Source organism: Podarcis raffonei, chromosome 5 (assembly GCF_027172205.1).
Source record: "Podarcis raffonei isolate rPodRaf1 chromosome 5, rPodRaf1.pri, whole genome shotgun sequence".
Taxonomy (NCBI): domain Eukaryota; kingdom Metazoa; phylum Chordata; class Lepidosauria; order Squamata; family Lacertidae; genus Podarcis; species Podarcis raffonei.
Genome location: NC_070606.1, coordinates 77,200,002 through 77,226,879, shown reverse-complemented (window position 1 = coordinate 77,226,879; position 26,878 = coordinate 77,200,002). Strand labels below are relative to the sequence as shown.

The following is a 26,878-nucleotide window of genomic DNA, read 5'->3' as shown; positions in this document are numbered from 1 at the left end:
TTGCTGGTGAGTAGCCATGTTAGGCTAGGGGATCGTGATACGTACTTGCTTACTGACTTGTTTTCAGGAACAAGTATTAGCTAAATTGTTGTGGTTGCAAATTTGTTCTTTAGCCAGTTTTTTTTTTTTTTAGTTTATGTAGAGCACAGGCTCCACAGCTCACTAACCCCTGCCTGTTGAGCAATTCTATCAACTACAATGCACAATCCATTTCTCTAAAATAGTCCTAACTACAGTCAGATATTTTGGAGTAAATAGATTACACATTGCAGTTGGACAGACCACTGTTACACCAGCTGTGGTGGCCTCCTATCCCTAGCAAATGGGAACAAAACATTTCTGTTCAGCGATACTAGGCAAACCCCTGTGATGAAATAAAAGTGTGTCAGTTTGCATTGGGCTGCCTTCCTGCAATGTAGCTGCATAAGCCCTTATGGTACTGCACGGGGGTAACAGATGGGGTCTGAAAGCTATTGACTGCCTGTGTGCCATTCCTGCTATAGATATTTCATTTTGTGATACTCATGCACAGAAACGGGAGCAAAGGATTTCAATGGTCCATTAACAAAGTGTGGGGAAGGCTTTCCGAATCTTTGTTGGACCCAAAATAACCCACAGCAGAAAAATAATGATGCGTCAAGCTTTCTTTAATGGTTCTGGAATGCTATTTTAGTACAGATGCTCAAGGACATACATGGCGATATGTTTAACAGCAATCAGAGTTTCTTCACAAGTTGGCTTTATCTGAGATTCAGGAAGAGCAAAGCCGTATCGGCCTGTGTCCCGAAGTTCAAAAGTGAAGGAATACTTGATGCCCTCATCATAAGCCCAGTCATCAGAACCACCAGCAGCAGGGTCTGCAAGGATGAAGAAGGAAAAAATGTTTGGTGAGCTAAAGCACTGGCAAATGCAGCTGAACTTCATGAGTTTAAAACACTATGCCCTGGTATGCACCCATGGTTTACCACAAATGTGCGAGCCTGTGGACTCTGGGAGAGTAGATTGCACTCACTTTGCTCTTCCCCCAGTTCTGCTACTGCTGCACTGCTCCGAGCTAAGTCATGGTTTGGCTTAGTGTGTTGTCTAGACCTGGGCTCATGGATTATTATATTCTAGACAAACCATGAGCTGCAGGAGAGGTTTCTTCTTGATTTGCAGCTCATGATTTACCATGAGGACCCAAACCATGGGCCCAGGTTCTGATGATGTGCTAAGCCATGGGTGGGGAAGGGTTCTGAGTAGGGTTATAGTAGGAATGCCAGAGAATTCTGTTGGAATCAATCCTTGCAGTTCACACATTCACCTGAGGTCAGGAATGTAAATCACATAAGTGAATACACTAGTGGCCAAAATTGTGGAAACCTTTTGGAAAAAGTGTATTTCTGAGGTTTGATGGCTCATAACACCTCATTGGCTCTCTAAATACTCATGCTCATTGGCTACATTCAAATGAAGGAAAACTATTGCATATCAACCTAAGCAAGTTGCGTTTCTTTTTTCTGGTTATTTGGCTATAACCTTTGATAGAATACAGATAATTGAACAAACTTTGTTGTATTACATTCTTAATTAAATTATCTTTCCACTGATATATGGTTTTATGGCATTACTAAAAAAAAAAGTGGTGTTATCAGCCATCAGATCTCAGAAATACACTTTCCCCAAAAGGTTTCCAGAATTTTGGCCACTAGTGTACAAGCAGTATTCACTATTGGGTTTCTTGGTCCACAAACATTACATAAATAAATGCATTGTTTTTTGCATTGTTTTTCAAGATTGCCTTCTACTGAAATGCACTAGAATTACTTAATTGCACTCATAGGTTCCAGCCATATGTAACCCAAGATGAACGCAGGATGGGATGGAAATTGCTGCCTCCTTACATCCCTAGGCTAGAGTCAAAAAGGGGGTTGGAGTTGGTTGCAAAAGTATAACCATCTGGTTGGCCACTGTGAGAACAGTCTGTTGGGATAGAGGGGTCTGTGGCCTCATCCAGCAGGACTCTTATTTTATTTGAAGTGGGTGATGCAACAGATAGGACTTATTTTTGTACAGTAGTGTGCCACCCACAACATTTTCATTTCAGAAACTGGGATTCATGTCTTCTGGGATGTGCTCCTTGGCGATTCATGTGACCTACATGTGATCTTGCCCTGAAAAAGCACTTTTTGGAGGGTGAGAGCATGGCGCATGAGTGTGCGAGATCACGGCATCCAAAATGGCTGCCACAATCTTGCGTGAAGAAAAGGGATGTCCCGTTTTTTCTGGGACACTTGGCCGGTATAAAGTAGACTTCTTCAGTCACACAAAAGTCATAGGTTTCTATGCACACACATATTTCCCTATCCTTCATCCACACAAACAAGAGGCAGTTATTACAGTTAAAGGACACATTCTGGCCAAGCAAAAGCGGTCAAGGTGAGTGAGAATTATGGTGGTGAGGAACATGGCCCCAGGAGACAGTCCCCAGGGCCAGGGAGAAAGAGAAGGGCCTGAGGTGTCTCTCCCCCACGGCCCAACTGTATACACTCATTTAGCGCATTTGAAACCTGAAAACAAAATGGTGCCTCAGCAGTGCAGCTGGGGAGAAATTGATGGTTGAGCACAACATGCCCTGGAAAAAAGAGAGCAACATTGCTTTAGGGAACTCGACATGACATCATGACATCATCCTCGTTTGTTTATTGAAAACTCTCTGCTTAGTGCTAAAGCACTCTCTTGGGAAGGTGGGAAGAAACACATCCGCAATAAGAGCAATTTATGGGCTTTAATGTATTATTATATTATAACTAAGTAATATTATCATTAGATCAGTACTTACAGATAGTGGAAGCTCCTGGCCCATATGTGTATTCTGTGCCATGCAACGTAGCCAGCTCTTTAACAGTTTCTTTAGCAAGGCGATTCTATGGAGAGAAAGTAGGTATTCAGGAGCTTTACTCCAAAGTCTGAGCCCAGTTGCTCTTTTATAAAACTTTTGCTTTAAGTAACTTGAAATTGTGTGTCCTTTTTGCATGTGGACACATTAAACATTGTTCCTAAATCTGTTATCTCCAGCATAATTTTAATAGAGCAACATGGTGGAATGTGAGAAAAAATCCTGTAAAAATTGTACCCACAGATCTTACATTATTATGAGACATCTCTCCATATTTATCTTTTGTTGGCTTAGCAGTCATAATTAGTAAGCTGCTTGCTCTCCACTGTGATCATAAAAATGGCAAGGCAGTCTGTGTACTTGTGTGCTCAGACACATATATGTAGACATGCAAATTTGTGTAAAAAGGAACCCATAAATTCGAACAAGTTAAGTGGCAATCCAGATTTCCAGTTCTGAGTCAACAACTCCATGCTTTGTTTATTCCTAAATCTGTATACTTATGAGGTTTAAAAATAAATAAATCTAGAAGTTGGTATACTTATTAGTATTTTTTTTAATTGCTAAGACTTTGCATGCTTTGGAAGATATTTGTGTTTTGTGGTACGTTTCCTAACAATTCAAAAGAATTTCTGGGCCTAATACTGCATTTACATTCATGGATTGCTTTCTCTTTCAAATCCATACCGTTTAACCTCAGATTTGCAGATAGTAGATATAAGATATGTGCTGCTATTTACCGTTGCCCTTACCACATCTTGAAGTTTTCACTTACAAGATAGGGAAGCAGGTCTCTCATGCCTTTTGACAGTTAATAGATTAGAGGGAATAGTTCCCTCAGTGTTGCCCATATCACAACAGCCTCATTGTTGCTGCCTAAATTACTGCCTTAGTTAGAAAGCAACTGCTGGTTGAACTTGACCAGGGAGCTGATTTAGATCTGTCAGAAGTTGATTGAGTTAAACAATCAGTGACAGATCTAGAACATGAACCTTCATGATGAAGAAAAATGTTGCAACTCAACTATCTAACAGGAATTTAAGAAGTGACTTACCAATCTAGATCAAATTTCCATCTAGTTCAGCCTTCTCCAGCCTGGGGTCTTCAGATGTTGCTGTATTAAAATCCCCATCATGTGCAGTCAGCATGGACAACGTTCAGGGATGTTTTGCCTAACAACATCTGGGGAACCAAGGATGGTGAAGGCTGGAGTGCCAGCAAGATGCCCCTCAGATCTCTCATGGAGATCAAGCAGCTGCAGCTGTTTTTCTTTAGCATCTCAAAAGTAAAGATATGCTAACTGTGTAAATGGGATGAACCATGTCAGCCACCATTAATTTATTAATCACATTTATGCCCCACTTTCCCATAAAATAGCTGAAGGCAGCTAATGACAATGAAACAGGCAAACCTAACAGGCAGACTTAAACTATACCTATCATAACAGCAACAAAGATTGAGGGTGTGTGTGGATTTATCACACTTGGAGAAATCTTCTCAAATGATACCAATATAAATATGACTGGGATTGCCAACTATGAATAGATGAATCTATTCCTGAAAAGGAAACAAAAAAACCTAACATTCCATGCTAGAAAGTGGATAATATCTATTAACAGGGGCGGAGGGAACGAACAAGACATTGAAGCAGCGAGAACAAAGAAGTTAGGTCTCTGAGGTTTCAAAATGACTTCATCAGGGCTGCTGGGTTTTCTGCAGAAATATCATACTTTCTTTTTTCTGTAGTCATTTGACATTTACAACCAGGTACCATTCTACAAGTTTCTAAGCGTTAGCACAAATAAGGGTTGAACAAGTTGGATTTGTTTCTGCTGGAACAGATGGGACCATCAGATGATCTAACTAAGAGCCTAGGCCAAAATATGACCACATTCAAAATAAAGCTTGAAATGTTTGTGAGAAAAAAAGGATTAAATATACATAGACTTTTACTAGCTCAATATAAATATTAAGAGAGAGCTCAAGGGAAGCCTGACTGCAAGAACAAGGAAGCTGATCCTTCTGGGAAGAGAGGCTGGTTTGGTCCTTTCAACTAAGTAACACAGTTTTTGAACATCATTTATGGTGTGTGCATTTGTGTGTGTGCATGAATGCATGTGTACATGTAGAAGTGTCAGGGGTGCCATAAAATTAACTGTGGAAGAAGTTGTGAAACTAGGGAGTGTACTTTTTTGCCAATGACACATTTCTTCCAAGAAACTACCATGAGGCTATATTGTGTAACTTCTGTGATAATTCTAGAACGGACCTAGCTTCTCCTGCCTTAGGGAGAGAGTAGTCTCTTTACAGAGGAAATACGTCTGAAACATTTTTTTTCAATGTATAAGGATGTGTGTTTACTGGAAGGACCCAGTCACTGATTCATGGTTCTTTAGAGTGCATCTGAAAATAGGCTGGGTATATCTGTGGTTTTTTTCTGGCTACCTCAATCCTGCAAGCAGCTGGCAATTAGGCAGGCCTCAGTGAAATTTAGACTACCCTAAGAGTTACTCTTAACTCACAGTCAACATGGACAGCTCCAAAAGAGCCAGGTAGCTCTACATTTCCGCAGAAGAAAATGTTTGGTTAGCTATATTTTGATAGCAGAATTTTGTCTTCATGTGCTTTTGATAAGACATAAGAAATTGACAAAATAAGTCCTGGGCCTTATGCAGTCATAGAGTTGCATAAAAGGAAGACCTACACAGAGAAGACCCATTAAAATTAGTGGGCTTAAATTAGTCATCTCCATTAATTTCAATGGGTCCACTCTGAGTATGATTAACAATGGATACAACTCATAGCTGCATTCTGCCTTTTCATAGAAACCCATCACAGTGGTTTACAATCGCACATAAAACCGTACAATAAAAGCCATATAAAACCATAGGGGAAAAATAAAATAAAACCAGACATCAATTGTTGAAAGAACCTTTCAGCTCTGGGTCTGCTGGAACTTTGTCACAAATTGGATGTGTTATGTTTGACTGCTACAGAAACTATCCCAGACAACAAGAGTCCATTTGCTTTGATAGGATGGCAAACCAAGGACTCGTTGTTGCTGTTTTTGTCCAAATTGTGACTCAGTGACAACTGTTTTGTGCCAAGGCAGCCCATAGGTATATTAAAATACAGTGGAACCTTGCTTGTCGAAAGTAATCCATTCTGGAAGACCGTTCGACTTCCAAAACATTTGGCAACCAAGGCACAAAGGGTTGTTGGAAATTTCCATTGAGAAAATGGAAAAACATGCAGCGCAAGCCACTCGACTTCTGAGGCATGTTTGAAAATGGAAGCAATTACTTCTGGGTTTTCGGCCTTTGGGTTCCAAAACGTTCAGCTTCCAAGATGCTCACAAACTGTATCCAAGCAGTTGAAAGGAATAGTATGGTTCACTGGGCACAAACAACTGCGAAAAATAAATGCCCCAGTGGATGTTCATCCAGATTCCTCTTTTAAAAAATCACCACAGGAAAGAAATTCCATGAAGGCATCCGCTCTTAATACCATTGCCCTTTTCAGAGAGTCATCAAACACATGAAACAGAGGGAGAATTGGATCACACCCATTGCCCCCCATTCCTGACCTCCATGCATTCATGAAAATTGCTTGAATAGAGCCTACACATTTACAAGTTACACATGCATACTTAGGCTGTTTTCCTGTGATCCAGAACCATGCAAAATAGGAATGGACCAACTGTGGCTCTTGGGGTACTGTTGGACCATTACTCCCAAAATCTATAACCATTGGCCATGTTGGCTGGGGCTTATGGGAGCTGGAATTCCAACAACATATGGAAGGCCACATGTCCCCCATCCCTTCTGCAAAATAGTCATGTGAACAGAGCCAACGTGAGTATGAGTTGTGTAGATTTTGGCTTCAAATGAACACGTGGAGATGGTTGGCAGGGATAACCGCTGCAAGCCTAATTCTCTCCCATGCACTCAGTGATTATTTGGAAAGGTCTTGTGCCTTCAGATGTATGATGACACTTCTAAAATAGATGGGTGTGGAAAGAGATGTTAAGTATGATAAACAGGCATGTATGTCAAAGATTGTTGTTTGACCACACATCTTATCACACGTGGAAAAAGATAAAATGGGCAATGCACATTTTTCTTTAACGTATTAGATGTCAAAATGAAAATAAGCATCCAAGATAAGATAACGCTTTGATAAATCTTTCTTCTTCACTTCTGGGATGATTTATAAGCACTTTGTTCCACCAGAGACACTCACATAAAAGCCACAAATCCTTAGGCCCTCCTAATAATTCCTTTTCCAGGCAGAACTCAGAGCTCTCCTCCTGTGCATATTTACTTGGAAAATAAATTCTATTTTGTTCAATTGGCATGGCTCCCTAGTTATAGAGCTGGTTACACAGCTGCTTTCCCTGTGCACACTTTCTTGAGTCTGAATAAACAAGAGTGACTGAATAAACATGCAAGCACTTTGCCTATAAGACATATTTACTATATACAATATTACACTATGTTACATTTTTGTTTATCAAATGTAAGACAAATCACACTTTTACTCTACAGAATCCATACTGGCTGGAACTAGTTCCCATTAATTCATTGGAATAAATCAGGAGTACTATATTTACATTTTGCTATTATATTTTATATAATTAAGTTAGGTGATTTAAATTACTGTATTTTTTGCTCTATAGGACGCACCAGACGACAAAACGCACCTAATTTTTGGAGGAGGAAAACAAGAAAAAAAATATTCTGAATCTCAGAAGCCAGAACAGCAAGAGGGATCGCTGCACAGTGAAAGCAGCAATCCCTCTTGCTGTTCTGGCTTTTGTGATAACTGTGCAGCCTGCATTCGCTCCATAAGATGCACACACATTTCCCCTTACTTTTTAGGAGGAAAAAGTGAATCTTATAGAGCAAAAAATATGGTATTTAAATATTTAACCGTCTGGCTTTTAACCGAACAATCATTTAAATACCAGTCTATTTACACCTTGCAAAATCTCACTGAAGCTACTTTTTCAAGCTCTTGGAAGAATAGGAGAAAAAAAGATTCTCTTAAGTGCTGAGCAAATCACACTGTCAAACTATTCACTGGTTTTGGATACAGACCAGAAAGAACGTTCGTGTTTACATTTCTTCTCCTTTTTAAAAAAATAACAATTTTGCAAAGACAGAAGCCACGCTTTTAAAAGGTTTCCTTGTGGCGGCTATAAAGAATAAACAGCCACAGACCAAGATATCCCAGGAGCAACATATTGGGTCACATTTGAACATGATCCAGGAAACTGTACAAAAGAACATTAAGGAATCCTCAACCTGAAATAAATGAGGCCTGTGGCCTTCCTTTGGCTGGGATACAGTTCCAAGAATTGTGTAACTGGTTCCATGTACCCAAGGAGACATTGGACTTGTGTTTATTGAATGTCCGGCTTTGGAAACTCAGGGGGCTTTCAAATAAAGTTTGTAATATGGCATGGGAATCTGGTGCTTCAAAGTGCGTGTGTGCATAGGGAGAAGGGAGGGTGGGGAAAGGAAAAATCCCCATTGGTCATGCTTGATTCCTTGACTATGCCAAAAGTAGCTTGTTGGATCCCAGCCTAAGAATCAGAATCAGAAGAATCTTTATTTGCATCAGCCACTAGCCATAGCAATAAAATGAACTGAACTGAAGATAGAGGTAAAAACTTAACTATACAAAATACATTCTGGAGGTTTACACCAGTAATCAAATAATATATCTTATTCTTATTGCCCCTGCTAATTTTTATTTTGCAGTTTTTGCTGTCATCTGATTATCTTGATCTGCTAGAAGAAAGGACACAGTAGTAATGGTTGAGTGACCTGGTATGGATAGTAGTAGAGGGGTAATAACCTCACTCCTCAAATCTTTATAAAGAGTGCAAGCTAGAAGCACATGAACAACTGATTTGATACTGCCATCTCCACATAGACATAATCGTTTTTCCAGCGGAATTTTTTTGAAATTGACCCTCAAGTACAGCTGAAGGCAGTATACTTAATCTTGTGTGAGTGAAAGTATCCTGATAATGCCCTCATCAATCTTTTTAGGTCCACTTTTGTTTGCGATAGAAGTACTGTACCTAAGTTTCTCTTTTGCTTTAGACCAAACAACATGTGAAGTTAGAAGCATATTTGTCAGAATCAAAGGCAAACTGAACGAGGGGGAAACGACTTAGGTTCTACAGAATAACAACTTTGTGTCTTGAGAAAAAACATAATCTGGCATAGCACACAAAAACAAAATCCCTTTTTAATGGAAAAAGAGAGAGGCTTGCAGTGCCAGATGTCCAGGGCAAAACCATTAATCTGTCCATTCTCTCTGTTTCTGCCTCAAAATTCTGATATTTCCACTTGGGAGACATTGTAAATCTGTCAGGATTCTACCACTGCAGAGGGCCAGATTTTTGCTTTGGCTTTGGCCTTCTGGCTGATGAGCAAGAGATTTTTTTTTTAAGCCCTCCCTTTTGTTTGTCATCTACTGTGTTTTCTGCCAGCGACATCAACTCATAACTATTTCACAGTATTGAAGTAATTTTCTTCTGGAAATGCTGTTGCCCTTTTGAAGGAAAAAACCAACAACTACAGGGGACCATCAACAAAGAACAAAGTACATTTATCATCTGGTCTACTATGAGAGTAAACAATGCTGGATATCACTCACCATGTTCCTAGGCTTTGAATGTTGCAAAAGAATGGGTTGCATCCAGTTAAGGCATCCCATGAATATAAGGGCTTCCAGTTGTGCAACAAAACTTTCCATCCCTCTCCCCTTTCCACGTGCAGCTCATCACCCCCCAGATCTGCTCTGAAGGGTTGGGTAAACCCTCAAAACAGATCTGAGATGTGTCGGGGGGGGGGAGGAGAAGAGAGGATGCTCCAATATGCAAATAGGAGTCCTTGTGCAGACAGGACAACTTTGCTGGCTACAACCCCACTGGTCTTCAGCATGTCTTAGTTGGGAATTGATGCCAATAGCTATTGCTGTTCATCAGCCAAGACAGAGAAGGAATGCCAGTTCTCACGGTGTCCCTTTATATTAAAAGACTGATGGAAGCTTGGATGGAACAATTGGTGATGAAGCTGTTGTTTTCCTGAATCACTGTATACGTTCCACACAGTTTCTAGCTCCCAGGGCTTGTGCAGTGCCTAGAAAGCATAGGTTGGTGCAGTTTTCTGCTTGTCTTGTGCCTTCTAGGCATGAGTCCAAGTGGTTTTCTGTTTGTCCTGCTACATCCCCTGGGAAAACTCGCTCTTTAGTGCCGAATTGGAGCAAATGTTAATCTGTGGAAAACCTGACTGACATTGCTGCAATTCAGCAGTAAAGATCTGGTTTTCCCAGGGGAAAGGAACAGGACAAGTGGAAGTGTGGATGAGCCCTTAGTTGGAGCTAACTCACAGAACTGTAGAAGCTCAGGGCCGCAATACCTCAAGGACTGTCTCTCTCCATATGAAGCGACCCAGACCTTGTGATCATCATCTGAGGCCCATTTTCATGAGGCTCCTCCAGGAGAGGTCCAGAGGAGGGCAGCATGAGAACAGGCCTTTTCTGTGGTGGTGGTGGGGTCAGGGCAGTGTAAGTACACTGGTGGAGCCAACCCAACCCATGTACTAGCTGACTTCACTGTGGCGCTGTCCCAGTAAGTGGATGCAACACCGCTGCTGGGAGGCCAGTTCTGCCCCATTGCCTCTTCCCAGAGGCTGGTCCTGATGCGTTTTAGCCTAGGCTGCATTTACAGGGTTGTTGCGCAGACAAAATAGGATCAAGGAGAAACCACGTGTGCTGCTTTCCTTACTGGAGGAAAGACAGGATATAAAAGTACTAAAGCAATCAACAAGAGGGAAATCCATGCATCATAAAAAAACCCATAGCCCAAATGGTAACCAAGGGGATATGTTCATCACAACCATTTTAACTTCAGAGTAGTTATCAGCCATTTTGTTTCTACTTACCAACTCCACGTTGTTCTTTGCTACCTCATATGAATAAGAATATGGATACAGCAGCAGTTGGGAATAGGAATGAACGGTCAAGTAAGCCCTGATGGTCGAGAGGTTCTGACGAATGAAATCAGCCAAGGCTTTGGTCTCTTTCTCTGATTCGGGGGCACTGCCGCAATATGTCTCATCACATGGCCTTTTTGAAGCCCCAAGAGCTGTGTGCAGCAGGAGAAAACACAGATGCATGGAATGAGGCAAACCATGATAAGGTTCTAGATCAGGTGTGGCCTTCCAAATGTTGCTAAACTGCAACTGTCATCATGCCTGATTGCTGGTCATGCTTGCCGGGGCTGATGGGAGTTGTAGTTCAGCAGCAGCTGAAGAGACACTCCTGTTCTACAGTGTTGTCCTAGATAGTTGTCCACTCCAGGGAAGATTCAGAATAGGCACTCCAAAAACCTTACTATGTCCTGTGGACTATGGGAGGGATTCAGTGTCACGCCAAAACAAATGTTCCAGCAGGTTGACCTTCCCATCATGCCCTGTTCTGAGGTTCTCCTGACCTCCCACTGATGATTAGGGGCATGAGGGAGAGAATGAGAAAGCTCTGTTGTGATAGTGGGAACCTGTGTGCTGGCTGCTGCTAGTGGAACTATTTAGTTGAATCCAGTCCTTTGTTTCTCTCTCTTTCCCCACAACTGCTATGTATACGAAAGCAGGAAAGACCATTATTCCCTGGCAACCACAGTGCCTTATAATGTTACCTATATATTACAGCTCAGAGCCTGTAGCTTAGGGGTTAAGCACATGCCTTTGCACACACAAGGTCTCAGTTTCCATCCCTATCATCTCTACTAGGAAAGACTGGAGTTGCAATTGCCAGGAAAGACCTCTCCCAGAGTCCCCCATGGTAGATCATATTGGGCTATGAAGACTGATGAAATAAGTCAGTTTCTTGTGCTGTTTTTGAAATGCTATACAGTGGTACCTCGGGTTACAGACGCTTCAGGTTACAGACTCCACCAACTCAGAAATAGTACCTTGGGTTAAGAACTTTACCTCAGGATGAGAACAGAAATCGAGTGGCGGCGGCGCAGAGGCCGCGGGAGGCCCCATTAGCTAAAGTGGTACCTCAGGTTAAGAACAGACCTCCAGAATGAATTAAGTTCTTAACCCGAGGTACCACTGTATTTAACATTAATCTATGTCAGGGTATGAGTCTGTGAATCTACTGAATGTTATTTTGACACATCTCAAAATGAAAAATGCTTGACATGAACCAAGACTTTTAAAGGTCTGAGGGAACTCAGCAAAATTGACTAAAAACACCGAGCAGTTTCTATAAATCTGTTAAGTCCCATTGTGCTCCTTGAAACAAGTCCCATTGTGTTCCTTGGTAAATGGACATAGGATTGCAGCCTTAATCTCACACTGAAAATAAATGCTCAGGAATTCAGCTTCTCTCAACAAGAGAATGTGGCCCTCTAGGTAATATCCTCACTCTCTGAAACCTCACACATTATGGAAGCTCTAGAACTTGAGAGGTTGTGCCAAGAACTATGGACCTAACTAGAACTGGTACTCCTACACTTGGAGAATGAGTCAGTTAGAATTGGGCAATATATTTCTTCACAGGATGTACTTACTGCACCATTTGGCGTTAAAGTTTCTGTTAGGATCAGTACCAATGCAACTACTGCCGGGATTTAGAGAACGAGTCTTCCTCCACATGCGAGACTGAAATGCAGTATATTTGTGAATGTCAGTTTTTCAGGACTACATATTCATAAAAAAGCATTGAGCTTCATATTCAGAAAACAAGTATGTTATTCACCTTAGTCCAAGTGTAGACATAGCCATCAATATTCAAGACAGGCAACACATAGAAATCCAAGTTGTCCAGAATCTGAGTCATGATAGTTTCCTTCCCATAGGTGCGAACAGCCTAAGTATGGACCAAAGAGATAATAAATTAGGGCAAACCCAAATGACTCAGGACTCAGCTACATTACAGTATAACAGGGGTAGGTAATCTCAGGCCCAGGCACAAAATGTGGCCCTCCAAGCCTCTGTTTGGCCCTGTGAATTCTATAAAGGCCACACAACCCTCGCAAAAATTCCATTTTTCATTGCCTGTCTGGAACATGTCCTTGAACTGTGACAATGCCTCTTGCTTGCTGGAAAGGAGGAAAGATGTGTGGTGTGTGCATTCTTGTGAATAGACTTTTGTGTGGCTGGAATGTAACCTGCAATACAGAGGTAGGATTCACAGCCATTTCTATGCCTACATTTGTACCTGGCCCTGTCCACCACTGTCATGCTGTCCATGAGGGAATGTTCCTCACCCCTAGTAACTCATTTAAGAAGCTGAAGCACGGTTAAAGCACAGTTTAAAACTAGAAGGCCCAGATGAGAAGCCATAAGTTCCTTGACAGGTATGTTTGTGTGTGAATAGAAAGGTCTTCAACAGGTGCCATCTCAGACCCTCCAAGTGTTCCTATTTTCCAGGGACAGCCCTGGATTTCCGTAAGCTGTCCCGGTTTCTGATTCGATTCTGGAATGTCCCACTTTTCCTTAGGGTGCCCGTTTTCATCAGATAAGTGTTGGAGGGCATGGAGTTATGTGACCCCCGAGCCAAGAAGACACTAAGTCTACAACCTTTAGAAGACATCTGAAGGCAGCCCAGCCCTGTATAGGGAAGTTTTTTAAAATGTTTAATGTTTAATCCGGTCAGATGGGCAGGGTATAAATAATAAATGCATATTATTATTATTATTATTATTATTATTATTATTATTATTATTGAATAAGACGTCCCTATTTTCATTGGAGAAATGTTGGAGAGTACACCATCTTGATGAAGCTAAATTATGAGCTTGCTGCTCTGAAGGGTAAGACTGATAGTTGTAGTAACCCGAACTGCTAAATGAGGTGACATTTCATCCTCTGCTGCATTAACTGGGAGAGATAAGGGGAGAGCATTCCCAAAGACATGTCTGGAGTGTCACTTTCAATTTCCAGGCCTGGCTCTGCACATATATCTGAGCGGACATGAGGGGAAGGCCTGTCACCACTGGGTGCCTTGCCAACACTCTCAGGTCAACTATTTCAGCTTACTTGATATGGATTGTAAAGCACTTGCTTCTGCAATGGCTTCTGTTTTTACATTTTGTGCGCGTGTAGGAACCTTTGCTAAATCTGTGGGAATCGAAACAGCTGGAAGTTGTATTTTAGGATTGTTCCGTCAAAAACAAACACAGTCAAGCCTCTTAGATGCAAAAAATCACAGGCTTCTTCATAGTACACTGAAAGCTCTCCCTTTCGCCAGTGGTTACTGGCCAGCTGTGCTATTTCAGAAGCATACAAATAAAAGAAAATAATTGTAGGGATACTTTGAATTGGCTCAGGATCACTAAGGTGGGGAAGGGTTGATATTGTGTGTTTTCAGCAAGGGCGCTAGAGACTATAATAACTTCAGACTGGAGAAAAGAGGGTTCATATGACACAGAGCTCTCTAGCATCCTGCCAGGCCCTCTTGGGACCATGTGGGATTTTCTCCCCTGCTGATCTCGCTCTTTCTAATAGCAAACTCTGGTACCAGTGCCAAAGAGACAGAAGCATGCTTGGTGGAACCCTGTGGTGTGCAAAAAGGCACCTAAAGGAGTATTGATTCAAATACTAGGATCCAGAACAGAACAGTAACCTAGGCTTCTTAACAACTTTAATGAGATTAATTGATGAGACCTTGGAGAAGTTGCAATTAAAAATAATACCTTACTTTAGAATTGTGTATTCATTATTAGATAAGCTTCATATGTAACAGGCTGATCATTATATTCTAATGATATGCTTTTAAGAGGTCTTCATACATTATTCCATTTGTTCTAGTACTTTTTTCTTTAGAGCGCATACCTCTCTTTTGTGTAATAATTGTATCATAATTACCTTCCTCTAGATTCTCAGACAGGCACATAAAGCCGCATAATATCCTTTTGAAAATGGGGCAACAACATTTTCATGTTGCAGATTCTGAGAATTTAGCTCTGTGTGCTTACATCCTGTATTAACATGGTTTTGTTATCACCAAGCATTTTAAGGTGAAGAAATTTGATTCAGAATTGGGCATTTGTTTTGTATTTTATGATTTTATAATCTTAGGATGTTATTGGATATTTTCCCTATGAGTTGATATTCAAACAAACAAACAAATATCAGTAACGGAAGGATACATTTAAAAAATGAGTAATAATCAAATGATAATATTTATGGAGCTTTAGAGGAAAAAGGGGGACCTGAAGATCTGAAAGAAAACATTAGGAAACTTAGAAAAAGGACCTGCCAATAAGTTCTTTTTATGACAAATCATTCCTGCTTCTAAGTGTGTCAGTGGTCTTGGTTACTGATTTTAGTGAACACGTATTTTGCCCACTAACCTCTCTCACGAACCACTGGCAGAATGCAGGTGAGATCCATTCTCTAGCATGGAAGCCACAATCCATAAAGATGGCTTTTTTATTCACACCGGGCTTCCCCAACTGTAAACATAAAAATAAAACAAGGCAGAATTCGTAATTTATATTGAATACTAATAGGTCATGTTCTCTATTCAGACGGCAGCCTCAGGCCTCGCTTAAGATGAGCAGGGAGTTGCATTGCTGGAAGTGAAACTTAACTCTGGTTGGATTTTCTCACCTCTCATGTGCTGGATCCATATTTTATCCCAGCTGATAACTGTATATTTTTAGAGTTCAGTTAGCTGTGTGACATGGCTTATACATCTATCTACACCTTTTATATAAATAGTAATGCATAGGGTGACTAAAAGTGGATGGAACATCCTTATCATTCTAGTTGTTGTGTAAAAGAGGGATGTCTGCCTTACAGAACTGAGACAGGCTCCATATGCTGAGATTTCTTCTGTATTCACACCTATATAGTAGGTAACGGATATGGGGGAAGTGTTCTGAGAAAAGGAAGCCATCTTTCTCCTCAAGATAGTCACCATTCATAAAAACTGTCCAGCCTGGGCTGCTCCCACATTGTCTGCTGTCAGCTGGGATAGCTGAGTTGGTAGAGCAGGAGACACTTAATCTCAGGGTCATGGATTCGCATTGCTGGTTGGACCATCGTGGACCCTTCTAGCTCTACAAATTCTATGGCTCTATGATCATCATGTGGGGGGCGGGGCTGAGGGAAGGAGGACCTTGCATTTACTCAAGCATCAAAAAACTTGGACTGTAATGGTGTGATATTCCGAAACATCGACCTGATACTCAAAATAAGAACATATTGAAACTGATTTCTTTTGTTTGCTTGAGCTGTATGATGGAAACGACTCAAGAAAGGAAATGCTGATTAGCTGTTTGCCTCCTGTTGCCAGAAAAAAAAAAGAACAAAGAGAGAGGAAAAAGGGGCTGAAGTTTATAGATGACTTTATAGCAAATAGGTTTACAAACAACAGATGGAGCACACAATTATACAAAGGTAGATTACCATTTACCTTGCTTACAGGAACACGGTTAAATTTATATGTGCAAACTGTCAAAAGACTTTTATTACGGTCTGGGCTGTTTAGGAAGCCTTTACTATCAATCAAAAAGGATAAAAATGTCACCATAAAAGAACTTCACCAAAATTCGCTTTGGTTTCCTGAAGCATTTATTGAAAAATACAAATCTGGAGCATGCGAGGGCTTAATAAATATTGTTGTTTCTTATGTGTCAAGAGAAGAGCAAGCGGACTGGATGAAGAAATGAAAAGCAAATACCTTCAGGAGGTGCATTGAGCGTCCCTCATAGGTTGTTCCTATCTGTGACAGGGAGACAAGATCTGGGTTCTCCTTTGCAATATTTTTGATCCAAGCCTCTATCTGTTGAGTTAAAAAAAAAGTAAATAAGCATATTTAATAGCAAAAGGAACCACCTAATAAATATTGAGTCAGACTACTAACAGTATCTGTAGGCCGGTAATATAAATGTTGATTTGATAGTGCTTTCTCCACAGCCACCTTTTCCAACTCTGCTGCTAAGCGGCATTTAAACTAGCAATAGCACCAAAACTTTAAATTAGCTGGCACAGAGGTTGAATCTAGTAGGTTTGTAATTCTCACACTTTGACATTTTAATAATTCAAACCATGATGGACTATATATCAATTTATATTTATTTCACCTGCATGATTGGCATATTTCCTACATCTGGCATGGCTGATCAGTCAAACCCTGCTGTCTTTCCTCAAATAACGCTCAGTCATTTTTCCCCACCTGTAGTGCTTTAATTTCCAAAGGAAATTAAAATATACTGTTTGCAACGCAGCCTCATGCATGATGATTTTTACTCAAACCCTTTAGTTTCTCCCTTGGCATTGTTACCAACATGCCAAGTCGTGCAATGAACAGGCATTTTTTTGTCACCAACTTCCACAGCCATTGCCTTTGCCTGCGGCTTCCACTCCATACTGTTGCAAATAGAGCATGTGTAAACATAGCCACTGAGAGGAGGATGCACTGTGAAGCATGATGTTGTGATGCAACGTATTGTGCATGCCATGTTTCCAAGATTCACTTTGGTGATGCACATACTGAAAAATATGAAGGGAAATAACAGAACACCCCTGCCTGTGTTTATAACCCTTGGATTTGTAACTCAAAAGACAAACTACATATTATGATGGGGTCAGTATGCTAAGCACTAATTCCAACTGGAGATACCAGGAATTGACCCCGGAACTGAATACACACAAAGTATGCACACTATCCCCGAGTTGTAGGAGAGAGCAATTGCCCTCATGTTTTGCATTTGGGCTTCCCATAGGTCTCTCCTTGGCCATTGTGGGAAACCAGATGTTGAACCAATTTTGGCCTTGGGTGTGATCCAGCACTGCTCTCTTTTATGTTCTTATGTTCATAGCAAAACTACCATTAGGAAGCAGAGGAGGATATTCAAACGTGAACATTTTTTTTTTACCGTTTCCCAATTGTTATATTTTTCATACTGATGTCCAGTTGCCCGGATATGACTGTCAAACTGCCCATCAAGTACAGCCTGAAGGTTGTCAATCAAAACTCTGCAACAAAGCAACAATATGGACCAAGTCAAATGGGGGACATTTCATTTTCTACCGCTGCTGTGTCTCCATTTCTGCTTAACACCCCCGTGATTAGTGTTTGTATGTTTACCACCACTTCTTCCCCTTCTGCCTGCAAATGCTATCTTCATGAAATGCAGCTTCCCAGCTTGGGGAGAGATGACAGTTGGAGGAAGTTTGGAAGAAGAAGAGTTTGGATTTGATATCCTGCTTTATCACTACCCGAAGGAGTCTCAAAGCGGCTAACATTCTCCTTTCCCTTCCTCCCCCACAACAAACACTCTGTGAGGTGAGTGAGGCTGAGAGACTTCAAAGAAGTGTGACTAGCCCACAGTCACCCAGCAGCTGCATGTGGAGGAGCGGGGAAGCGAACCCTGTTCACCAGATTACAAGACTACCGCTCTTAACCACTACACCACACTGGAAGAGAGATCCTTGCTGCTGCCTTGTTTATCAAGGCAGGCTTGCCTCCGGAAAAAAAAGGAGTTTTTATTTGTTTTGTTCCAAAAAAATCAGAAAAAGGTTATTTGACCAGAGGTTGCAACAGGTAGAAGAAATAATCTCTTTCAAACTATTTTAGGATCTGTTAAAGAAATACATGGTCTCCAGCCTTTGATCCACTGATCTTCCAGCACTTCTGCAGAACTGTCTATATGCGTGTTGATTGGCAGCAAAGACCCCTGCTCTCTCCCTAGCCTGAATAAAATGGTATAGGCGAAAGAAATGTGCAAGCTCAGTGCCCTTGATCACGGCGATCTGGATTAGAAGAGTGAGAGAGGGCAGTTTGCAGTGCACTCCCAGCCTTCATAATGAACACATTGACATGATGTCAGGGCACTGCGGCTCCACATCAAAGGCTCGCGTCTCCTCTAGCTGTAGCAAGGACACTTCACTGAAGTCTGTCAGGGACAATCTCTTTGGTGCAGGAAACTGGGCACATTCATTATTAGTGGAGGAAGTGTTTCAGCAGAGTAACTCTTCTTTTGCTATCTAGGCACTCCTCTGCTTCCCTAAGGAGTACAGAAAGTTACTGCCAGGTTACTAACTGGAATCAGAAAATGGCAACGTATCTGGCCAGTGCTTAAACACAGAAGAGAAGGTTTGCCTTTCCCCCTGATTGCCAATCCTGATTGCCAGCCCAGTCCCCACTCCAAAGTTGCTCTCTGTTGCAGCTTTAAAAAGACATGTGCTAAATCAAATTTAGCATCACTCTTATTGCTAAGTGGCTAAAGGACCTTGCATCTTGGATGTTATACAGATGGTGTAAACATACATACATACAAACATACATACATACATACATACATATAACATGAATTGGCTCTTTGTTGCATAAAGTACAACTTTGTTGATTCTGTTCAATGCTCTTCATCTTGCATGTTTAAACTTTGTAATCCTTTCCTTTTTGGTTTTATTGTTTTTTGATCCACCTTTCTTACTACCTACTGCTCTCCACAAATACCTTACCTGCTTTGTTTGCCTCTTGGAACTAAATCCTTTTCAAAGTCTTTTGTTTTGTCTGACAGATACTTTGTCCTCACCTGCTAGTATGGAAAAGCTCAACCCCACAGAAATTCTGGCCTCCTCTTTCTACCAGTGCATAGTCGCAAGACAGGCGCACAACACCTCTTTAGTGCATGGAATGCTCTGGTGTTTTATCAGACACCCAATGAACCTGAATGTTGGAAGATTCAGGACAGACAAAAGAAAGCACTTCTTCACATAGTTATTGTTATGCAAAACAATCTGTACCTCATCTATTTCCAGTCTAAAGACCATCTTACCATGGCTTCCTTTAAGACACATGGTTAGACATACTCAGAGTAGACTCATGGGGGGGAATAAACATGTAACACTAAATGTAGAGATGTCCATTGTTTAACCCACTGATATTAATGGAGCAAATGCTACAAGGAAAAGCATACTTGTAGTCCAGTGCACTCAGTTGAAGGAGGCTCTCGACTTCAGAACATTTGTCCGCTTCAACTCGGAAGTCAACTGTTGTTTCTGTTTTCACTTGGTCAACAGAGTCTGGGCGCCAGAAATCAACCTGAACAGAACCAAACAAATGGTATATGGAAAAAAAGATACACATAGTTTCATCCTAGATCTGTTGGCGTGTTTGGATTTGGCTGCATAACGTTGTGTCCTCACCTCGTGCAATAATAGCAGTGTTGTTATGAATCAAAGCAGACAACCAAATGCATAGAATCATAGAACTGTAGAGTTGGAAGGGACCACAAGGATCATCTATAGTCCAACCGGCTGCAATGCAGGAATCTTTTGCCCAACATGGGGCTCAAACCCACAGCAACCCTGAGACTAAGAGTCTCATGCTCTACCAACTGAGCTATCCTCCAGGTCAATGTAAACACAAAGTCTCTTACATGTGACTCAGTGGTAGTTTACAGTTGATGCCTTATTAAAATCAATTGCTCCTAAGGCAGCAAACTAGTCCATAGTCCTAAATTAAATTGTCCTAACCCGGCAAGAGATTAGGTTGTGTGGTTGGTTCTTCCTTGCTTTGGCAAGTAAATGAGATGATACGGAGCTTTTCAAGTTTGATTTTGACACATTAGCAGAGAGAAAGTGAGTGAATGAGGAAAATGGGGGTTCTAGCAGTTTAAATAGTAATCATTCTATGCATGACTGAGTGAATTTCTAATTAAAAGGTGGCTTAGTGTGTTTTACAAATTAAACTTAAGTAGGCACAACTGAGTCCCATGGAGCTTACACCTAGGAAACTATGCATAGTTTCACAATTATGCTGGCCCTAATAAACTAGTTATATACTATATGCACTGTACTTCAACGTGTATGTATAATAATGGATCAACAACACAGTTGCATGCATTTTTTTTATGGTCCTTGGGGGTGTGGTTGCATATTCTCTTTTGGGCTGCCACAGTGAGTTCCTGCACTCACTAGATAGCAATATTATCAGTGGTGGTTATTGTGGTGGGGCAAAGCTACTTTCCTGACACCGGCATCTCTGCAGGATAAGGCTGGGGTGGAGCAAGGTGGCAGCAAGGTCGGGCTGCATGGGCACACCAGTGCAAGCATTGGATTGGACCCAGTGCTGCATCTATGCAGCCCTGACCTTGAAAACATGCTCTAATCTTCTCCAGTAGCGATGCTGCTGTCAAGAAGGTAGGCCTGTCTCCAAACAGCAGCCACTGAATGTAATAAAACACGCATGGATGTAAGACAAATCAGAGCTAAAAGAGACACCAGATCATTCACAGGTAAAATGCCAGGAAGATTGAGAACCTCAGCAGGCCCAATGACTGCAGAAAGAGTGAACGGTCTCAGCTCATTGATGGAAGACCAACAGAGAGGGTGCAAAAGGCAGTAGGTCAGTGCAAGAGTATCTACTTTACAAGGCAAAGGTCCCAGTTTCAATCGCCTGCCTGAAATTCTGGAGAGTTTTTGCCAGTTCGGGTAGATACTATTCAGCTAGATGGACCAATGGTCTGACCCAATATAAACGCTCCCCACGTTTCTAAGGTAGGTCCCCCTGTGGAAGCAATTTCCAAAGACTGGGCACCACTACAGAGAAGAGCCCCTTGTAGCCAAAAACAATTCAGATGTTGGCAGGGCACAGAAGGGAGACCTGCCATAAGTTCTTAATAAATGGGCAGGTCCATATAGGAGAAGATGTCTATTTAGGTATCCTCATGTTATGCCTATTCAAGCCCCTATTATCTAGTGAGATGCCCATTGCAATGGCGATCTCAGCATTTGTTCCAAAACCTTATCGCAATCGCTTTGCAAAGCCTCAACTCCCTTGTTGACTGGTAGCTTAAACCTCTCAGCAGCTGGAGAACAGGTGTGCTTTGGCCACACTTCAGATGTGTCTCACAATCAGAAATAAAGTTTAGAGGCATGTTAGTTAGCACTGTCGCCCATGAGAAAGAAATGACTTGTGAATTTATGACCTCAAGGCTGACATTTGCTTGTCTTTCAAAGTTAGGAATTTGTGGCCTCGTTTCATCTGGATGGGCTGAATGGATCTGTAGTGACTTTTCCCGGATGAAGCATATCTAAAAGGTGCCTATTGCTTTGGTATCTAAGCAGTGAACAAAATATTATTACCGTAGGGATTATAACCCTATAAACAAGGAAGGCTATCATCTAAATATACTGCGATAAATATGAATTCTGTCCTTAGCTCATATATAACTGCCTTCGCTTAGCAATTAAAAATAACTTTGCCTCCTTCCCTGTTTTTGTTGTGGCCTTGATTTATTTACTTAAGCTTTTCTTTTTTACTTCACACACACTTGTATCATACCATTCCTTAAATGGGTGCTATTTATGATGCACTTTCAGCGAAAGCCTCAGTCACAAGGATAGCACAAGGCACATTTTCTATATTGAGGATTAATAGAAGAGGTTTTGGAAAGCAAAGTTGAGGAATTCAGATTCAATTGCGCATGAGGTCTATTTCATTGTGAGATATTCCATTATAGCATAGACTAATGGTACTCTCCCCCCAATGGATCACCTGCAAATTGCTGACTGCCTTGATGCACCATCTAGTAATATATATATAGACTGTTCTACAAATAAAAGCACATTCACAGCTTATATTTTTAATAATGGTAGTCTTGCCTTTCTAATATGATAGTTCGTCTGATTTTGTGAGCAAGGTTATGTCAAGCCTATTTCCCATCATCAGAAAAAAATTAACCCTGTGCCATGTACAGATATTCTTAATTGTTATGCAACTTTTCCATGGACCACCAGTGGCCTGCAGATTACAGTTTGAGAACCTTTGATATATATAATGACTAAGGGCTGTGTGCCCTCCTTGTGCCCTCCATCTTTCCCAACATCAGGGTCTTTTCCAGGGAGTCTTCTGAGAAGAGAAGACTCCCTGGAAAAGACCCTGATGTTGGGAAAGATGGAGGGCACAAGGAGAAGGGGACGACAGAGAACGAGATGGTTGGACAGTGTTCTTGAAGCTACCAGCATGAGTATGACCAAACTGCGGGAGGCAGTGGAAGACAGGCGTGCCTGGCGTGCTCTGGTCCATGGGGTCACGAAGAGTCAGACACGACTAAACGACTAAACAACAACAAAAGGCTGTGTACACACTGGACCTTTCAAGCACATTCAAAGCACATTCTTTCTCTCAAAGTATTTTTGGCACTGTAATTTACCCTCCACCGACTTAAAATTCCCAGCAACCCTTCACAAACTACAGTGCCCAAAATTATTTAAGGGAATGTGATTCAAAGTATAGTGTGTACACAGCCCAAGAGCTGAATTCTATCCAAAGTTTAATGGCACTTATACCCAAGTAAGTGTGGTGTGGGATTCTCCCAGCTTCTGCCGACCTAGCAGTTCAAAAGCATGCCAGTGCAAGTAGATAAATAGGTACCACTGTGTCAGGAAGGTAAATGGCGTTTCCATGCACTCTGGCTTCCGTCATGGAGCGGTTCAGTCATGCTGGCCACATGACCCGGAAGGCTGTCTGTGGACAAGCGCCAGCTCCCTCAGCCTGAAAGCGAGATGAGCGCCGCAACCCCTTAGTCACCTTTGACTGGACTTAACCATCCAGGGGTCCTTTACCTTTTTGTTATACCTAGGATTGGAGCCTGTGGCTCCTTTGTGTTGGTTATAATGATGAGATTGCAGTATATCCATTTCCCTGGGAGTAAGCCCCACTGTACTCAGCGGGATTTGCAGCAGAATCCTAACCATGTTTACTGAGAAGTAAGTTATGCTGAATTCAAAGGGACTTACTCCCAGGTAAGCAGGGTTAAGATTGCATCATTGCCACTGAGGAGACAGTTATATAATCAAACTCAATACATCTGTGTGTATGCTATTGTTGTGTGCATTGAGACAATTTCATGATCCATGTTTGAGAACATGTTACATACTGGAGAACATACTGTAATCCCTAGACTGTTGCCATCTTCTTCCATTCCTGTTCTCTCAAAACTAGAAAGGGAGGCATCAGAAATTTTACTCAGTTTATTGCTTTTTTTGCTATGAAGCCTGAGAGATGGTGACTGAGGGAATTGCCAGGTTTAGATTCAACTAAAAAACACTGTGATGGAATCAATATGTCTATATAAATGGATACACTTGTGCAATTTAATAAATGGGAGGGGGGAGAGAATAATACTGTAGTAAAACATTCTATCTACAGGGAGTTTCTGATGTGTGGGAACCTTCAAACTTGAGATCCTCCCACCTTCCAAGCTGTACAGACTTGGAACCTTCCAACTCTTTTATTTCATTACTGTACACTGTGGTTGGTTCTATATATTGCAAGCAGGTCATAAATATACAAGTTTTGTCTCACTGTGTAACACGTTAGTTTCCACACATTTCCTTTTCTTTCATTGCTGTTCCATTGCTTGCTGCTCACACTAGTGGTCAGAGGATTATGGGATGTATCTAGGTTGCATTTTTTGTCCCTTTTCTCAATCATAAAGTCCTTTGCCCTCCACTGTTTGCCATTCTGGACACATGCAGAGGTATATATGTACTTCTGCATGTGTACCTTGCTGCTTCCTCAGGAGGCTGGACTAGATGGGTCATTGGCCTGATCCAGGAGGCTCTTCTTATGTTCTTATTCCCTGATGCCAATATCTAATGTTGCTGGACATACAGGGCAAAAGTGGGACTTACAGCTGAGCTGCTTCCATTCTTTAGTATCTATCATTAAGGATGAAAATAGTAGGATCATCTCCACCCCCATCATCCAGCCCGGACACTGAGATCCAGTGCCGAAGGCCTTCTGGCAGTTTCCTCATTGCGAGAAGAGAGGTTACAGGGAACAAGACAGAGGGCCTTCTTGGTAGTGGCGCCCGCCCTGTGGAACGCCCTCCCATCAGATGTCAAGGAAATAAGCAGCTATCCTATTTTTAAAAGACATCTGAAGACAGCCCTATTCAGGGAAGTTTTTAATATGTAATGCTGTATTGTTTTTAACACTCGATTGGGAGCCGCCCAGAGTGGCTGGGGAAACTCAGCCAGATGGGCGGAGTATAAATAATAAATAATAATAATAATTTCCTGAAATGGCTGTGACCTGTCTTGTTTCCTGTTTCCAAAGATGTGCTTGGGAATAATCTTTTTAAATTTGAATTTTGGATTGTGCACATATGAAATTCTGTTAGACTAAATCAGTCTGTGGCTCCATTTCAGTAGACAGCATTCCAAGCTCACAAGCAAAGGTCACTTTCTCACACCTGCTACCTGATCCTTTAACTGGAGAACTGTATCTGCTGGGACCTTGGCTATGCAAAATGCATGGTCTCCACTGAGCTGCTGTGTCTGCATGTGGAGCAGCTGGTGGTCTTGCCTTGCAGTAGAAGTAGGAATAAAGGTTGTTTTGATCCTTTCCAGACCCCGGGTTCAAAATGCAAAGCCAAGCCATTGTGCTTAGCAAAAAACTGATAGCTTCTTTGTAAAACATGCTTAGAATTCAACATAACACCTGGCTGAACCCCTGGTTTAAAATGAGTGCATATCAAAACTCCCATAGCATTTAAGACATAATGAAGAGCAGAACTAGGCGAGAGAGAGAGCCTGACAATGGCCTGTGGTCAATGAAAAGTCCCTCTACATCTGTATATCATTGTAAATGCCACATCTCACGGTGCAGATTACAGTGTTTCCCTCCTCTCTTCTGCAGCTATTTCTCAACATCAAAGCTCTACACAAATATTGAAAACAGATCTGCTATCTTTGGTTGTTTTTTCTCATGCCACAATATATCTACATCAAGGTCACAAAACACAAACTTGGAACGGACAAGAGGTTTAGAGAACATTCGAGGAAGAGACGACAACAAGCAGGAAATAAAAAAGGGTATTATGTTGACTAGGAGTCTAAACTTTTAGAAAGTAGCCTCTTATAGCGGAGCCTCTTAGTACCATTGTTTCTATAGTTTTTTGCACTGGAAAGTCTAATCAGAATACACACAGGTTGATTTTCATAGCTAAGCTGTACATGTGCAAACCTTGGTACTGATACCTCTCCCCTTGTTCTCAGTGGCCCTGTTTTTGCTGTATTCCTGTTGGCACTGAACACCTGAGCTTGCTACTAGAGGGAGTGATACTGTTAGAAGGGGCCTTACAAAACCTAGCCTAACATTATGTAATGACAGAATATTGTATTTTAAGCTACATTGTCTTCTTAAGATTCTGCCAGGGACACACCAGGATGACTCCAACAGCTCAGTTCTACGTGTATTTATTCAGCTGCAAGTCCCATTGTGTTTAATAAGTCATAAAAGGTAAAGATAAAGGGGACTCTGGGGTTGCGGTGCTCATCTCGCTTTATTGGCCGAGGGAGCCAGCGTACAGCTTCTGGGTCATGTGGCCAGCATGACTAAGCCGCTTCTGGCGAACCAGAGCAGCGCACGGAAACGCCGTTTACCTTCCCACCGGAGCGGTACCTATTTATCTACTTGCACTTTGACGTGCTTTCGAACTGCTAGGTTGGCAGGAGCAGGGACCGAGCATAAGTACTCCTAATTAAGTGAGTATGGGGTTGCAATGTTTTGCTTCGTTGCTCAAGCTTTCTGAAAAAGAAAATCAGCTTCTTTGCAACTTGTGCTCTATGTGCTCCACAATTCTCCCTCCCCCCAAACCTTTTAATAAAATGGACTCTCAAAATTGAGAACTATAATTAATTTCACCCTCCCACACCTGAATTTACCTGAATATTGTCGGCCAGGTAATGGAGGACTTCAACCTGTTCTTCATTCTGAGGTGTTACACGAAAAACCTTATCCCTAAGGAAAAAGGCAGAAGTAAATCATTTGTACCAGAAAAAGTCATTTGTAATTTCAAGAATGTGAAAGTCAAGTATATTAAATATCCTTACCCATGAAATTTGTGAACTGAAGCTTCTGGAGAAGCAGAGGCAACAGCTACAAGAAGCAACAAGACCCACATATTTGCTGCCATTTGAGATAATGGGGGAGTCAATTATTCTC

General features: G+C 41.5%; 1 protein-coding gene across 1 annotated transcript; it reads right to left on the bottom strand.

The window, feature by feature from the left end:
* Positions 1 to 629: 629 nt before the first annotated feature.
* LOC128414641 (carboxypeptidase B-like) lies at positions 630 to 26,873 on the bottom strand. The gene is made up of 11 exons (XM_053390235.1): positions 26,767 to 26,873; positions 26,599 to 26,674; positions 19,839 to 19,963; positions 17,793 to 17,892; positions 16,595 to 16,696; positions 15,261 to 15,362; positions 12,662 to 12,772; positions 12,474 to 12,564; positions 10,840 to 11,042; positions 2,822 to 2,906; positions 630 to 857 (listed from the first exon to the last, which is right to left on the bottom strand). Exons 1-11 carry the CDS (start codon positions 26,847 to 26,849, stop codon positions 670 to 672), a joined length of 1,266 nt encoding a protein of 421 aa, XP_053246210.1. The 5' UTR covers positions 26,850 to 26,873; the 3' UTR covers positions 630 to 669.
* Positions 26,874 to 26,878: the final 5 nt, after the last annotated feature.

Excerpts from the sequence above, each read along its gene's own strand:
- LOC128414641 (XM_053390235.1), bottom strand. The coding sequence starts at position 26,849 with ATGGCAGCAAATATGTGGGTCTTGTTGCTTCTTGTAGCTGTTGCCTCT. Across the intron at positions 16,697-17,792 it reads AATATAACAATTGGGAAACG|ATAGAGGCTTGGATCAAAAA; the intron begins GTAAAAAAAAAA and ends TTAACTCAACAG. Across the intron at positions 12,565-12,661 it reads ATGTCTACACTTGGACTAAG|TCTCGCATGTGGAGGAAGAC; the intron begins GTGAATAACATA and ends ACTGCATTTCAG.